Genomic DNA, 17,814 nt, shown 5'->3' with positions numbered 1-17,814 from the left:
GATCAAACCAGTCAGTCCTAAAGGAAATCAGTCCTGAATATTCATTGGAAGGACTGATGCTGAAGCTGAAACTCCAGTACTTTGGCCACCTGATGCAAAAAACTGACTCATTGGAAAAGACCCTGATGCTGGGAAAGATTGAAGGCAGGTGAAGGGATCGATAGAGAATGAGATGGTTGGATAGCATCAGCGACTCAATGGACATGATTTTGAGCAAGCTCCGTGAGTTGGTAATGAACAGGGAAGCCTGGCGTGCTGCAGTCCATGGGGTCACAAAGAGTCAGATACAACTGAGTGAACTAAACTAAAGAACAATAATAAACATTTAGGTATCTACTACCCAGCTTAAAAAATATAACCACTACCTTTGGAGCTCCCTGTGTGGTTTTTTACTACTTTCACAAATGTAACCATTCTCTTGAAATTTGTGGTTGCTTATAATCCCCTCCTTCATAGATTCCATTGTATGAATATCCCACAATTTATCTTTTATTGTGTTAATTCTAGTTTTTTCTTTTCTTTTTTTGCTAATGTGAAAATGTTGCGAAGGATATTTTTTTGTGTGTCTTCTGTGTACCAAGCAAGAGTTGCTTTAGGGTACGGACTTTGGTGCGGAATTGCTGGTATGTGACAAGTATGTGTCTTCAAGTTTAGTAGATCAGACCACATTGTTTTCTAAAGTGGCTGTGCAGTCTCCCCTCCCACTAGTGGTGGTGTATGTGTCACCAGTACTCAGGTCTTTGGTCACATCTGAAAGTCTGACAACACCTAATTTTTAGTCCAACGTGTATAAATCAAATTCTCTTGGATGCTCAGGGAGATGCTTCTTAAACTTCCATGTTTACATACAGCGCATGGTATGTATTTCAGTCGTTCAGTCGTGTCCGCTCCTCTGTCCGTGGAATTCTCCAGGCAAGAATATTGGAGTGAGTAGGTTGCCATGCCCTTCTCCAGGGGATCTTCCCAATCCAGGAATTGAACCCAGGTCTTCCAAATTGTTGTCAGAATCTTTACCAACTGAACTACCAGGGAAACAAAGCACAGGGAGATGGTATTAATGCTATAAGCACAGGTTGTGGTTCAGTAGGTTGGGTTATGCTTGGGAACTGAGATCCTACGTTTCTCATAACCATCCAGGTGATGCTCACGCTGCTGTGTCCTGTGCTCAGTCGTGTCCGGCTCTTTGAGATTCCATCACAAAGAGTGATGGGGTCTGGGGGGCTACAGTCCCATAGGCTCCTTTGTTCATAGGGTTTTGTGGGCAAGAATCCTGGAGCGGGTTGCCATTTCCTACTCCAGGGGATCTTTCCAACCCAGGGGTTGAACCTGTGACCCATAAATATCTCCACTGATCTTCTTTCACTTACAGCATGTAAAACTAGAGAAATTTTGCCCAATTCTATTTACTTATTTTTACATTTTTTAGTAATTTTTACTCATTTATGGATGAAGAGCAATATAGAGCAACCCAACTGATTTTTTATTTAGTACCATATGTGTACATTACCCATTTTAAATCAACTTCAAAGTAATTTGATTATAGTCATTATTCAGTGAGTTTCTAAGTGACTTCTTTAAAGGAAGAAAATTCAAGAAATCTTTAAGAGGGATAATAGATCTTTATAGACCTTGTCAGTATGCAAGCATTAGACTAACTGATCACTCATTCGCTGGGCAAAATGAAGGATAAATAAAAATGAGCACGTTTTCCTCAGTGCAAGATTGTGGTATGTGGTCTATGGTATACACTTGTAGCAAGATAATTCTTAGTACTTCCAAATTGCATTATTTTACAAACAGACGTTAGGACAGAAGCACCATTTAGCCTAGCTTAAGCAATGGAGATTTATTGGCCCATAAAATTGGGAAGAACTGGGATGGAATGGGCTTTAAATAAATGAGAAATCCTAATTGTGTAGTGTTATCAGAACCCTCTCAACATCTCCTAGCTGTGATTCTCTGTTTCTGTGGATGGATGAGCTTTCCTCCAAGTGTAAATGGTGGTGGTGGTGATGGTGGAGGGAGTTTTTGGAGGATAAAAATATAGTGACAAACCTCAGAATTTTCTCATTCAAAAGGGAAGTGAGAAAACACTCTTTTTTAAAAGAATTAATTTATTCATTTGGCTGCACTGGGTCTTAGTTTCGGCATGCAGGATCTTTGGTTGCAGCATGTGGGATCTAGTTCCCTGACGAGGGATTGAACCCAGGCCCCTGCATTGAGTGTGCAGAGTTTTAGCCACTGGACCACCAGGGAGGTCCTGAGAAGACACTCTTGCAGAGGCCTCCCCCTCTGAAGTAGCCCTGTAAGTCATTCACTGTTTGCTCTATCAGCTGTTTCCTTCATTACCTTTATCACGAGTTATCTCCTTTACCTATTTGCTCACCTGCTTGTTTTTCCTCTCCACCACAAGGTAAAATCGTTGAAGAAGGAGTAGTGCCTCTTTTGTTGGCATCCATCAGCCATTCAGAAAATAGTAAGGCAACAAGTATGTGAAATTCCGGGGGAGGACTCAGGCCTGCCCCAGGCAGTTGTCATTATGTGGTCTGGAGGTCAGGGAAGTTTGATTACTGGGCACAGCAGAGCCTCATAGACAAGGCAAGTGTGATTGCACATGGGAAATGGAGCTACTGTAAGCTGAAAAATTGGGAAAAGATGCTGAGGAAACAACAACAAAAGCACGTGTATTTTATGCCCTTTAAGCTGGTTTACTGTTTCACTCAGCTGCCTAGTGTGTAGTGTAAGGTTGTGCAGGTTCTGCAGGGCATGAGGGTGCTTGGCTGAGGGGAAGGAGAGGGGTTGAAATCCAGCACGAGACTCCACAGCTGTGGCTTCCTTGTCCCAGGAGGCATTGTTTTAAATTTACCCCTAAGTTCTGCCTGGTCTGTGCCCACTGGGCCAGGTTGAATATCTGTGTCTCCATCTCACTTTCTTCATAGCTTGCCTGGAGAAAGAATACCAGGGGCAAAAGTGTGTGAGCTGGATGCATCTGGATCCCTCTGGCCAACTCAGTGTAGACTCTATGCTTAGCCATGCCCTGCAGGTATTCTAAGAGAGAGAACTTTCTGGAAAATTCCTCCCTCTCCCTTTTCTCTTCCCTCCATTTTTCTATTTAGGGTTAGCTGGTCAAGTTTCCTGACCATGCATTTTGAGATGAATGCTGACTGAATGGTAATATACATACTGTCATCTACATTTCTCTGCATTTCCAGTTTTATTACTTTATAATTCTGCTTCAAGAGGAAGAAGAAATTGCCTATGTCCATCACTGGCCCTTTAGTGGAATAGACTGTCTTAAAAGTTTGTTCTGTTTTTTGTTTGATTAAAGATCTCTTTGGGGCAGTGAAGTGCTCACTATTTAAAAGGAGGCAAATTGGTTTAAGGAACAGAAACCCACTCAGTCTGACTCATGTAAGACTGCTGGCAATCTCCTAAGTTTCAGACATACAGCTGAGCCTCTTCTTACATGGAAGGTCCTCAAGGAGCCATTCTGTCCTCCTCTCTGGATTGCTTGGTTTCTTCTTTGCTTCATTCTGGACATTGTTTCTGTTCATTTGATTTTCTTTAAACACTGAGTTTGTATCCTGATCCACCTGCCAGTGGCAAAAATGGCAACTAGTACTTCATCTCATTGGATTCTCTGCAAGTCCACAGAATGTCTGTACTGTAATCACTTGGGGAATGTAAAAAAAAAAAAAAAAAAAAAAAGATTTCTATGCCTCAAACACATTCTGAGCCAGTAGGTCTAGAGTCCTAGAATCTACATGTTGAGACTTTTCCCTCACAGGAATTCCCAGACCCATCTGTAATCACAAGAGAAAGCAAGTGAGTGAAGGATGAAGTAGATGAGCCAGGCCCTAGCATCCACTTTCCCCTGACATAGCCCCTTCTGTTTTTTCGCTTTGCCATTTCTTGCCATTGATCTTCCTATCCAAGGAGAGGAGATTGGCATTCTAAGAAGTTGAAAACAAATATTGAAGAATAGAATGGTTTTCATTAAAAGCAGCAGTATAGCAGCAACAGTTCTTAGTCTAGTTTTGTTGGTGAACAGTCCAGTTAGGCAGTGGGGCTATCTGTCCCTTATCAAATCAGGGATCAAATCAGATCTTGAATGCTCTTGGAAGTGTAAGATAGGGCTGGGTGTTCCTGAAAAACACCTGCAGCTTTAGGTCCACTCTAATAACTTTGAAAACCTCTGTACCTTGGTGGCAGTTGTCCAAAGAAACTCTCTACCTGGACAGATGATATATGACCTCACAACTTCAGTGTCTGTCACTCTCAAACTAGCTTACACTTCAGTTCAGTTGTTCAACAGCATCCGACTCTTTGTGACCCCATGAAGACTGCAGCACACCAGGCTTCACTGTCCATCACCAACTCCCAGAGCTTGCTCAAACTCATGTCCATCGAGTCAGTGATGCTATCCAACCATCTCATCCTCTATCATCCCCTTCTCCTCCCACCTTCAGTCTTTCTCAGCATCAGGGTATTTTCCAATGAGTTAGTTCTTTGCATCAGGTGGCCAAGGTATTGAAGTTTCAGCTTCAGCATCAGTCCTTCCAATGAATATTCAGGACTGATTTCCTTAGGATTGAAAGCTTGCACTTTGTGTCTCTAGATTAAGATCTTCAGAGAGAGAATCTCATCCCTGACTAGCCAATCAGGAGCCTACTCTGAGGTTGAAGGTCAGAGCTAACTTTGAGAAGGGCATTAAAAGCTTTCTTTTGGTTGGCTTGCAAAATAGGATTAAGTCATTTTTTGTAATCCCTTTTCATTTTGGTTATTTCTTAGGTAACATTATTATATCCCTAAATCAACTATAGTGATATTTTTTTGTTGTTAGAACTACAAATATAACATCAACATACTTTTACATGTGAAATAAATACCATGTACACTATTTAGGATATTTATCAAGTAATTTCACGGCAAACATTATCATTGTTTCTTCATATTTTAATAGCAAGATGCATACTGTATTAAGTTAGAGATAAAGTAACAGATATTATTTAATATATTTAAAATATAATGTCATATACTTTACCTTTGTTGTGCTGATATATGTAAAGGGTGGTAGCAATTTAATTCTGAGACTTCAGTATAAGTAATGGAAGCCATTACTTTAATAAATTTTTCTTTTGTAGAATTGCAGAGACATTGAAGACATTTGAAGGGCTTCCCTGATAGTTCAGTTGGTAATGAATCTGCCTGCAATGCAGGAGACCCTAGTTTGATTCCTGGGTTGGGAAGATTCGCTGGAGAAGGGATAGGTTGCCCCCTCCAGTATTCTTGGGCTTCCCTTGTGGCTCAGGTGGTAAAGAATCCTCCTGCAATGTGGGAGACCTGGATTCGATCCCTGGGTTGGGAAGATCTCCTGGAGAATGGAAAGGCTACTCACTCCAGTATTCTTGCCTGGAGAATTCCTTGAACTGTACAGTCCGTGGAGTCGCAAAGAGTCAGACATGACTGAACAACTTTCACTTTGAAGACATTATATGGGTACTAATTACATAAAGTATGCAAAAATAAATACTTTTAACCAAAATGGGCCACCAAAAAAAGCTGTATGCTACATTTCTGCAGCCAAAGCAGTTGCATGGCACAAACCAGTTATGTGTTAAGCCCACAGACTATAATGTCAGTACCTCGGGGTTCATTTAAGAACATGTGTATTTTATACTTGTAGCTATGAGGTATTAAGAGAGTTATTCTGACTTTTAAAAATAATTTTATTTTTCCAGATCCAGTCCCTGTGTGGAGCTTCTAAACATCTTCTATTAGTGGAAGTGCTGTTTTCTGCACAATGACGTCAACATCTTAATTTACACCAGCGTTCGTGTGGTTCTGATTCATCTGCTCTGGTTCACGAAGCTTGAGATCTAAGGCAAACAGGGTCTTTTGCAATGACAATATGACTAATAGTAAAGGAAGATCTCTTATTAATAAATCAAGTGGTGGTCGAAGCAGTGGAGGAGGTTTTGTGGACTGGACTTTAAGTTTAAATACAATTCAGTCTGATAAGTTTTTAAACTTACTGCTGAGTATGGTTCCAGTAATATACCAGAAAAACCAGGAAGACAGGCACAAAAAAGGAAATAACATTTGGCAAGATGGGTTATCAACTGCAGCACAGACTTTCAGTAATAGATCTGAACAGCACATGGAATATCACAATTTCTCGGAGCAGTCTTTTCATGGCAACAGTGGGCACACACCATCAAGCTGTAGCCAAAAGTATGATGACTATGCCAACTACAATTACTGTGATGGAAGGGAGGCTTCAGAAACTACGGCCATGTTGCAAGATGACGATGTATCTAGTGATGGTGATGAAGATGTCATTGTGGAGACAAGCCAGAAATTACCAAAGGAATCCAGTGGTGTCATGGCACTGCAGATACTTGTGCCATTTTTGTTAGCTGGCTTTGGAACAGTCTCAGCTGGCATGGTTTTGGATATAGTCCAGGTGGGTTCTCATCTTTGTTTAACTTCACTGACTTTGCTGTTTAAATTGCTTTGTGTCAGGTACTAATCTCAGACATTATATTTAGTTTTAATTCATCCCTTGGTTAAAATGAACTGATGCAGACTCTGGTGGAGAATCTGCTCTTTCTAGGTATCTTTTGTTTGTTTTCTGAAATTCTAAGAGAATTGTCTGATTCTGGCCATAAAGTAATTCTTCCCAAATATTAAATATAAAGTAATCCCAAATAGGGTAAGTCAGCTAAATGAACAATTCAATATATTTAAATATATCCCTGGTTTTTTTTTTTAAAAATAATATATGTTCATTAAAATGAACTCAAACAATGCAGAGTATTAAGTAAATGATAAAAAGTCCTGTCCTCATCTCCAAATGAAAATTCTCTTCCCCTCCGGAGGTTACCATTGTTAAGAGTTTGCTGTATATACTTGCAGATGATTTTTCTGTGCTTATATACAAGCATATGTGCAGAGGTTTTTTTTAGAAAAATAAAAATTAAATTCCGTGTGTTTTTTTCTCAGTTTATTTTCACTACTTATTACTATATCTTGCACATGTTTCTAAATTAGTAAAAAGGATATTTAGCATTTTAAAAAGAGTGCTTGATATTTTCATTGTGTATATATAATATATGGTGTATATATATATTATATATGTTTATATGGTGTATGTATATATAATATATATATGTGTATATATATAAATATATATGGTGTATATATATTATATATATATATACCAAAATTTACTTATTCATTCTCCTATGCTGGTGCTATAATAAATATCCTTACAAATTTATTTTTATACACTCATACTAATTTTTTCATAAGATAGATTTTTAAAATGGGATTGTTGGGTATTAGAGCAGGTGTGTGTGTTTAAAATTTTATAGGTATTGTCAAATTGCCTTTCAAACAGTTTGTACCAATTTGTAGTCCTTCCAGGAATATGTAAATACTTTTACTTTTCCATACCCTTATCAACATTCGATGTTCTTGACCTTTTTCATTTTTGCCAGTCGATAGGAAAGTGTTATCCTATTTTAATTAACATTAATTACTATTAATGTTTTAGCCTCTTTTCATATGTTTATTGGCCATTCTTACCTTTTCTGTGAATGTTTCTTATATGAATTACTTTTTTGTATCATCCATTTTTTAAGGTGTTTTTTTCTTTTTAATTTATATTTTATTGAAGAATAATTGCTTTGCAGAATTTTATTGTCTTCTGACAAGCCTCAACATGAATCAGCCATAGGTATACATATATCCCCTTCCTTTTGAACCTCCCTCCCATCTCCCTCCCCATCCCACCCCTCTCGGTTGATACAGAGCCCCTGTTTGAGTTTCCTGAGCCATACCGCAAATTCCCATTGCCTATCTATTTTACATATGGTAATGTAAGTCTCCATGTTACTCTTTCCAGTACATTTCACCCTCTCCTCCCCTCTCCCCATGTCTGTAAGTCTTTTCTCTATGTCTGTTTCTCCATTGCTACCCTGTGAATAAATCCTTCATTTTTCTAGATTCTGTATATGTGTGTTAGAATACAATATTTATCTTTCTCTTTCTGACTCACTTCACTCTGTATAATAGGTTCTAGGTTCATTCACCTCATCAGAACTGACTCAAATGCGTTCCTTTTTATGGCTGAGTAATATTCCATTGTATATATGTACCACAACTTCTTTATCCATTCATCTGTTGATGGACATCTAGGTTGATTCCATGTTCTGGCTATTGTAAATAGTGCTGCAATGAACAGTGGGATACATGTGTCTTTTTCAGGTTTGGTCTCCTCAGGGTATATGCCTAGGAGTGGGATTGCTGGGTCATATGGTGGTTTTATTCCTAGTTTTCTAAGGAATCTCCATACCATCTTCCATAGTGGCTGTATCAGTTTACATTCCCACCAACAGTGCAAGAGCATTCCCTTTTCTCCATACCCTCTCTAGCATTTTTTGTTTGTCGACTTTTTGATGATGGCCATTCTGACCCATGTGAGGTGATATCTCATTGTGGTTTTGATTTGCATTTCTCTAAGAATGAGTGTGGAGAAGGCAATGGCACCCCACTCCAGTACTCTTGCCTGGAAAATCCCATGGATGGAGGAGCCTGGTGGGCTGTAGTCCATGGGGTCGCTGAGAGTTGGACACGACTCAGTGACTTCACTGTCACTTTTCACTTTCATGCATTGGAGAGGGAAATGACAACCCACTCCAGTGTTCTTGCCTGGAGAATCCCAGGGATGGTGGAGCCTGGTGGGCTGCCGTCTCTGGGGTTGCACAGAGTCGGATACGACTGAAGTGACGCAGCAGCAGCAGCAGCAGTAGCAGCAATAATGAGTGATGTTGAGCATATTTTCATGTGTTTGTTAGCCATCTGTATGTCTTCTTTGGAGAAATGTCTGTTTAGGTCTTTTTCCCATTTTTTGATTGGGTTGTTTGTGTTTCTGGCATTAAGTTGTATAAGCTGCTTGTGTATTTTGGAAGTTAATCCTTTATCAGTTGTTTCATCTGCTATTATTTTCTCCCATTCTAAGAGCTGTCTTTTCACCTTGCTTATAATTTCCTTTGCTGTGAAAAAGCTTTTAAGTTTAATCAGGCCCCAGTTGTTTACTTTTGTTTTTATTTCCGTTACTCTAGGAGGTAGGTCATAGAGGATCTTTGATTTATGTCATCGAGTGTTCTGTCTGTGTTTTCCTCTAAGAGTTTTATAGTTTCTGGTCTTACATTTAGGTCTTTAATCCATTTTGAGTTCATCTTTGTGTATGGTATGGTGTTAGGAAGTGTTCTAATTTCATTCTTTTACTTGTAGCTGCCCAGTTTTCCAAGCACCATTTATTAAAGAGGCTGTCTTTGCCCCATTGTATATTCTTGCCTCCTTTGTCAAAAATAAGGTACCCATAGGTGCATGGGTTTATTTCTGGGCTTTCTATATTGTTCCATTGGTCTATATTTCTGTTTTTGTGCCAGTACCATTCTGGCTTGATGACTGTAGCTTTGTAGTATAATCTGAAGTCAGGAAGCTTGACTCAAATGCGTTCTGAAGATTGCTTTGGCTATTTGGGGTCTTTTGTGTTTCCATATGAATTGTGAAATTTTTTGTTCTAGTTCTGTGAAAAATGTCACTGGTAATTTGATAGGGATCACATTGAATCTGTAGATTGCATTTGGTAGTGTAGTCATTTTCACAATATTGATTTTTCCTACCCAGGAACATGGAATATCTCACCATCTGTTTATGTCCTCTTTGATTTCTTTCATCAGTGTCTTATAATTTTCTGTGTACAGTTCTGTTGTCTCCTTAGGTAAATTTATTCCTAGATATTTAATTTTTTTGTTGCAATGGTAAATGGGATTGATTCCCTAATTTTTCTTTCTGATTTTTCATTGTTAGTATATAGAAATCCAAGTGATTTCTGTGTATTGATTTTGTATCCTGCAACTCTGCTAAATTCACTGATTAGCTCTAGTAATTTTCTGATACTATCTTTAGGGTTTTCTATGTACAGTATCATGTCATCTGCAAACAGTGAGAGCTTTACTTCTTCTTTTCCAATCTGGATTCCTTCTATTTCTTTTTCTTCTCTGATTGCTGTGGCTAGGAATTCCAGAACTATGTTGAATAATAGTGGTGAAAGTGGACATCCTTGTCTTGTTTCTGATCTTAGGGGGGTAATGCTTTCAGTTTTTCACCATTAAGCATAATGTTTGCTATAGGCTTATCTTATATGGCCTTTACTATGTTGAGATAGGTTCCTTCTATGCCCATAGAGTTTTAATCATAAATGAGTGCTGAATTTTGTCAAAGGCTTTTTCTGCATTTATTGAGATTATCATATGGTTTTTATCTTTCAACTTGTTAATATGGTGTATCACAGTGATTGATTTGCATATATTGAAGAATCCTTGCATTCCTGGAATAAGCCCAACTTGATCATTGTGTATGAGCTTTTTGATGTGTTACTGAATTCTGTTTGCTAAAATTTTGTTGAGAATTTTTGCATCTATGTTCATCAGTGATTTTGGCCTGTAGTTTTCTTTTTTTGTGTTGTCTTTGTTTGGTTTTGGTATCAGGGTGATGGTGGCCTCATAGAATGAGTTTGGAAGTGTTCCTTCCTCTGCAGTTTTTTGAGAGAGTTTTAAAGGGATAGCCATTAGCTCTTCTCTAAACGTTTGATAGAATTCTCCTGTGAAGCTATCTGGTCCTGGGCTTTTGTTTTTTGGGAAATGTTTGATCACAGCCTCAATTTCAGTGCTTGTAATTTGGTTGTTCATAATTTCTATTTCTTCCTGGTCTAGTCTTCGAAGATTGAACTTTTCCAAGAATCTGCCCATTTCTTCCAGGTTATCCATTTTATTGCCATATAGTTGTTCTTTATAGTCTCTCATAATACTTTGTATTTCTGCATTGTCTGTTGTAACCTCTCCTTTTTCATTTCTGATTTTGATGATTTGATTCTTCTCTCTTTTTTTCCGTAATGAGTCTGGCTAAAGGTTTGTCAATTTTGTTTATCTTCTCAAAGAACCAGCTTTTATTTTTATTAATCTTTACTATCATTTCTTTTATTTCTTTTTCATTTATTTCTACTCAGATCTTTATGATTTTTTTCCTTCTACTAATTTTGGGTTTTTTTTGTTCTTCTTTTTCCAGTTATTTTGGGTGTAAAGTTAGGTTGTCTATTCAATGTTCTCCTTGTTTCTGGAAGTAGGATTGTATTGCTATAAACTTCCTGCTTAGAACTGCTTTTGCTACATCCCATAGGTTTTGAGTTGTCATGTTTTCATTGTCATTTGTTTTTAGAAATCTTTTTATTTCCGATTTGATTTCTTCAGTAACCTTTTGGTTATTTAGAAATGTGTTGTTTAATCTCCATGTATTTGTGTTTCTTACAGTTTTTTTCTTGTAATTAATATCTAGTATCATAGCACTGTGATCAGAGAAGATGCTTGTTATGATTTCAGTTTTCTTAAATTTACTGAGGTTTGATTTGTGACCCAATATGTGGTCTATCCTGGAGAATGTTCCATGTGCACTTGAGAAGAAGGTGTATTCTGCTGTATCTGGATGGAATGTCCTGAAGATATCAATGAGGTCATCTCATCTAATGTATTATTTAAGACTTGTGTTTCCTTATTAATTTTCTGTTTTGATGATCTGTCCAATGTTGTGAGTGGGGTGTTAAAGTCTCCTACTATTATTGTGTTACTGTCAATTTTTCTTTTTTGTCTGTTAGTGTTTGTCTTATGTATTGAGGTGCTCCTATATTGGGTACACAGATATTTACAGTTATGTCTTCCTCTTGGATTGATCCCTTGATCATTATGCGGTGTCCTTCCTTATCTCTTATAATCTACTTTATTTTAAGGTCTATTTTGTCTGGTATGAGGATTGCTACTCCAGCTTTCTTTTGCTTCCAATTTGCATGGAATATATTTTTCCATCCTCTCACTGTCAGTCTATATGTGTCTTTAGGTCTGAAGTGGGTTTCTTGTAGGCAGCAAATATATGGGTCTTATTTTTGTATTCATTTAGCTTGTCTGTGTCTTTTGGTTGGAGCATTTAATCCATTTACATTCTAAAGTAATTATTGATACATATGTTCCTATTGTCATTTTCTTAATTGTTTGGGGTAGATTTTGTAGATCCTTTTTCTTCTCTTGTATTTCTTGACTGTATATTTGTTGTAAAGCTGGTTTGGTGGTACTCAATTCTCTTAACTTTTGCTTGTCTGAAAAGCTTTTTATTTCTCCATCAATTTTGAATGAGATTCTTGCAGGTGCAGTAATCTTGGTTGTAGATTTTTCCCTTTCAGTACTTTAAATATATACTGCCGTTCCCTTCTGGCCTGCAGAGTTTCTGCTGAAAGATCAGCTGTTAAAAAAAAAAAAAGATCAGCTGTTAAGCATATGGGGTTTCCCTCTTATGTTACTTGTTGTTTTTCCCTGCTGCTTTTAATAGTCTTTCTTTGTGTTTAGTCTTTGTTAGTTTGATTAGTATGTGTCTTGGCGTTTTTCTCCTTGGGTTTACCCTGTATGGGACTCTTTGTGCCTCTTGTGCTTGATTTGATTGTTTCCTTTTCCATGTGGGGGAAATTTTCAACTATAATCTCTTCAAAAATTTTCTCATACCCTTTCTTTTTCTCCTCTTCTTCTGGGACCCCTATAATTCAAATGTTGGTGCATTTGTATTGTCCCAGAGGTCTCTGAGACTATCCTCAGTTCTTTTCATTCTTTTTACTTTATTCTGCTCTTCAGAAGTTATTTCCACCATTTTATCTTCCAGCTCACTGATTTGTTCTTCTGCTTCAGATATTCTGCTGTTGATTCCTTTTAGAGTATTTTTAATTTCAGCAATTGTGTTGTCTCTACGTGTTTATTCTTTAAATCTTCTAGGTCTTTGTTAATCGATTCTTGCACATTTTCTCCATTTTGTTTTCAAGATTTCTGATCATCTTTACTATTCTTATAACACATGCTTTTTCAGGTAGTTTGCCTATTTCCTCTTCATTGATTTGGACTTCTGTGTTTCTAGTTTGTTCCTTCATTTATGTAGCATTTCTCTGCCTTTTCATTATTTTTTTTTAAACTTATTGTGTTTGAGGTCTCCTTTTCCCAGGCTTCAAGGTTGAATTCTTTCTTCCTTTTGGTTTCTGCCCTCATGCCTTGGTCCAGTGGTTTGTGTTAGCTTTGTATAGGTTGAGATTTGTGCTGAGTGTTTTGTTTGTTTGTTTTGTTTTTCCTCTGATGGGCAAGGCTGAGTCAGGTGGTAATCCTGTCCGATGATGATTGGATTTTTATTTTTGTCTTGTTTGTCATTTAGATGAGGCATCCTGCACAGGGTGCTACTGGTGGTTGGGTGATGCCAGGTCTTGTTCAAGTGGTTTCCTTTGTGTGAGTTCTCACTATTTGATACTCCCTAGGGTTAGTTCTCTGGTAGTCTAGGGTCTTAGAGTCAGCTCTCCCACTCCAATGGCTCAAAGCTTGATCTCTGATCAGGAACGAAGATTCCACGATTGGTTTGTTATGGCATTAAGTGAGATTAAAATAAATATCTCAAACCATGAAACCAAAGATGAACCCCAGACAAATGGCAGTTAGAAAATCAGGCAAATAACAACTAAAATAATGGAATATAAACATATACATATACACCCATGAGCAAATTCAAAACAGTCCAACAAAAATAAAGTACAATAGATTGACCCAGCAAACAAAGGAAATCAAAAATTATATTTACCAGTTAAGAGCAAAACTAACTAAAGGACAAGTAGAAAACAAAACTAAACCAATGAAAACAAAACTAACAAATATGTTGAAAGGAAAGAAAAGAAAGAAAGAATAGACATGCAAAGTTGAACAGAGGTAGATGAAGAAGATTTATATACATTAAAGATGAACTGCAAGGGGAAAAGAATGTAGGGAAGGCAAACAAAGGAATAAATACAGAAAAAATATAATAGGTTTAAAAAAATTAAAATTATAAAAAAGAGAAAAAATACTGGAAGAAAAAGAAAAAAGGAAAACTTCAGATATCTGCAAAAGCCCAGTGTAAAGGCAGAGGTTTATAACAGCAATAAAAAGTGTGACTGAATATACACATACACATATACACCCATAAACAAAATCAAACAGTCCAACAAAAATAAAATACAATAGATTGACCCAGCAAACAAAGGAAACCAAAAATTATGTCTACCAGAATAAAACTAACTAAAGCAGGAACTGGAAAACAAAACTAAAGCAAGATGCCAGTTGGGGAATAAAGCAATGAAAATAAAACTAACAAATATGTTGAGAGGAAAGGAAGGAAAGGCAAGAAAGAAAGAATAGATATGTAAAGTTAAATAGAGGTAGACAAAGAAGATTTATATACATTAAAGATTAACTGCAAGAGGGAAAGAACAGTAGGAAAAGCAAACAAAGGAATAAATGTAGAAAGATAATAATAGGTTTAAAAATTAAAAATAAAACAAGAGAAAAGAAAAAAAGGAAAACTCCCCAGAAGTGCAGAAGCCCAACGTAGAGGCAGAGGTTTATAACAACAATAAAAAATGTGACTGAGGAAAAATAAAGAAAAAAAGCTCAAAAGCTTAATTAGATTTCATAGTGCCAATAAAATCGACAGCTACAACAGAGGGGGGATAAAAGGAAAAAAGAAAAAAAAAATCCAAAAGAATCTAAAGAACAAGTCAAAACATAAGAATTTAATAAATGTTTTTCTTGAGTCACTGCTGTCAGAGTCCTTTCCCTTACTGGGAGTCACAGTTCACCTCACCACCCTAGGATGCCCTCCAACACTGCTGATTTCTAGACCTGTTATGGGGGCAGCTCAGATTCTATTCTGGACCTACTCTGTGTTCTTGCCTCCAATACCCACAGCTATCAGAATTAGTGTGTTTTCTTTTGTGGGAGCTCTTAATGACCTTTTATATATTCCATAGACACAGAGTCTGCCTAGTTGATTGTGTGAATTTAATCTGCAGCTTGTATAGCTGGTGGGAAGGTTTGGGGTCTTCTTCCTTAGTCACACTGCCCCTGTGTTTCAGTTATGGTTTTATTTCCACCTCTGCATGTGGGTCGTGCCCTGGGGCTTGCTCCTGAGGCTGCCCTGGAAGACTTGGGTTTGCCCCTCGGAGGGCCAGGTGTGGAGGTGGTGCAGCTGCTTGGGTTGCAGGGGTTCTGGCAGCACCAGATACTCAGGGGAGTTGGCGGCTAGGGCAGCAGGAAATATAGTGCTCTAGAAGGGTATGGCAACCAGTATTGGCCAATATGCTCCAGTATTCTTGCCTGGAGAACCGCCCAGAGAAGCCTGGCAGGCCACAGTCTAGGGTCGCAGAGTCGGACACGACCAAAGTGACCTTGCACACATAGATGCAAGACTTTTTCTGCTTGTGTCAGCTCAGCCCCAGCGAGTTGAGTGTGAAGGTGGCATGGCTTCTTGGCTTGCAGGGACCCTAGTGGCGCCAAGTGTGCAGGGACACAGACTGCCTCAGCCACAGGAGTTATGGCCCTATCAGAGTCTTTTTCTGAGCCTCTCATAGCTGGTGATCAGAAGGCCTCTTTGGCCAGTCTTTCTCTGTAGCTCCGCCCGTTCAGAAACTTAGAGGGCTCCCCTGCCTGGGGTCCTTTTCTGTTGTTCGGTTCATCAGGCTCATAGAGGGCCCCCCCTGTGGCTGAGGTCCTACTCTGTAGATCAGCGCGTCAGGCACTTAAAGGGGCACCCTGAACAGGACCCTATTCTGTAGTTCAGTGCACCGGGCAGATGTTTGATGGGCCAGCCTCTCTATCGTTCAGCTGCTGATGCTGGCATGTAGGGAGAGAGAGGCTGTGGTTATGGCTCCATCCCCCACGCATGACTCAGCAGTATCGCCTTGCTTCCATGGCTGCCTGGCTTTCCTCCACAGGCATTTCCTACTATAGTCTCCTCCCTCACATCCCCTCGATCCATCTCTCCACAGTCAACAGCAGGCCTCACCCTGGAATTGTTCCACAGTCCCTAAACTCCAGCTCCCAGCCGCTGCCCCTTCCAGGGAATCTATGTCCCTGTCCGGGGTATGTATGGCTGCGGCAAGGACTGTCTGATTCTCATTCCATTTAGGCTGCCACAAATCAGCTGTTTCACTCACAGCCTTAAATGTTTCTCCTCTGACTCACACAATTGCCCCAGTGTGGGGACCGGACCCCTGCTTCAGTTCCCCCACCTGCTGAGGGCAGGGCCAGTCATACTAACACTCCTGTTTCCCTCCTAGTTCTTCGTCCTACCGAGTTTTGCCTGCTTCTATACATTCTTTTCCTCTGGTCAGGTACTCCTGTCCACTCTCAGCTGGTGTTCTGCATGAACTTCTGTGTCTGAAGGTGTGTTCCTGATGTATCTGTGGAGAGAGATGTACTCCACGTCCACCTACTCCTCCGCCATCTCCTTCTTTCTTTTATCCATTTTAAAATGTGTACATTACTTATTTACTTGTAGGAGTTCTTAATGTAGTATTACATAAAGTTACAAAATTATCTGTTATATAATTATCTTTCTAACATAGTACATTGTAAAAAGGTAGCATTCTGTTACTATTGATTTTCATTCATCAGTCAGAAAAAGATTGTGTCCAGGAAAGTGTTAGATACATTATCGTAATGTGCCTTTCTCTTTCACTGTTTGCTCTCTAAAGGAAATCTCAGGTCCTTTATGACTCTAAGACACTTTTAAACACATAACATTTTTATCTAAATGGAAAATGTACATTTTATCTAAATAGAAACATAATTTTTATACCATCAGGTGGAAAAAAGATATGAAGAGAACTGTTAAGTGTATTGAATTTTTGAATAGACTGTAATACTAAAGGGGGACCAAACCTATCTGTCCACTTGAAATATGATTGTTTTAAATTATTACCATAGCATCATAACTGCTAAAATGAATGTACTGTTTTGGGTTGACTTTTTTTTCTGACTTTTTGGTGACAGTTATTCTGAAGAAACACTCAACAGTTAGCTCTATATAGTATGATAACATCTGTAGGAAAAATATGTTAATGTATATAGATTGTTTAGGTAGAATAGTTACATAACTTATTATGTCCCTTCCTCTGGTGTATGCTCACTGATTTCTTGATATTTGAGAGAAGAACATGTGTGTAATTGGGAAACGTTGCCTTTATGACTTACAAAAGTTTTTTCCTTATTCGTTTATTTTTGGCTTGCGCTGGGTCTTCATTGCTGCATGTGGGTTTTTCTGTAGTTGCAGAGAGCAGGGGCTCCTCTCTGGTTGCAGTGCACAGGCTTCTCATTGCAGTAGCTTCTCCTGTTGCAGAGCATGGACTCTGGGGTGCAAGGGCTTCAGTAGTTTCGGGTCCTGGGCTTCAGAGCACAGGCTCAGTAGTTGTGGTGCACAGGCTTAGCTGCTCCACAGCACGTGGGACCTTCCCGGGTCAGACATCAAGCCCATGTCTCCTGCACTGGCAGGCAGCTCTTCCCCCCGTGGAAGCCCTTGCTTTTATGACTTTATGAACTTTAACACTGCTAGCCCTAAGAACTTTATAGTGTTAAACTTTGGTGTTAAAAACCATACAGGTATGGTTTTTAAAAGATTTAATTTGATGAGGTTTTGAAAACTTGTTAGATTGTGAAGTTTAAAATATATAGAGTGTAAAAAACAGAAATATACAGCTCAGTGAACTTTCATGACAAAAATAACCATATAACGGTCACCTGGGTCAACAAATAGAATCTTACCTGTATTTCATTAGTTTCCATTGGTGCTCCCTTCCAAAAGCTTTTTTATCCATCACCAAAGATAATCAATAACCTGATATTTCTCAGTACTTTT

At 38.6% G+C, this 17,814-nt stretch overlaps 1 protein-coding gene across 2 annotated transcripts in view; it reads left to right on the top strand.

Annotated features, from left to right (window-relative positions):
• SLC41A2 (solute carrier family 41 member 2) overlaps positions 1 to 17,814 on the top strand; it is a 145,019-nt gene that overhangs the window by 22,796 nt on the left and 104,409 nt on the right. For both annotated transcript variants that reach the window (XM_068969965.1, XM_068969963.1), the window contains exon 2: positions 5,742 to 6,466. In XM_068969965.1, coding sequence (XP_068826066.1) covers positions 5,912 to 6,466 — 555 coding nt within the window. In that variant the 5' untranslated portion in view covers positions 5,742 to 5,911. The remainder of the gene's footprint in view (positions 1 to 5,741; positions 6,467 to 17,814) is intronic.

Source organism: Capricornis sumatraensis, chromosome 4 (assembly GCF_032405125.1).
Source record: "Capricornis sumatraensis isolate serow.1 chromosome 4, serow.2, whole genome shotgun sequence".
NCBI lineage: Eukaryota > Metazoa > Chordata > Mammalia > Artiodactyla > Bovidae > Capricornis > Capricornis sumatraensis.
This window is presented reverse-complemented; position numbering and strand designations above follow the sequence as displayed.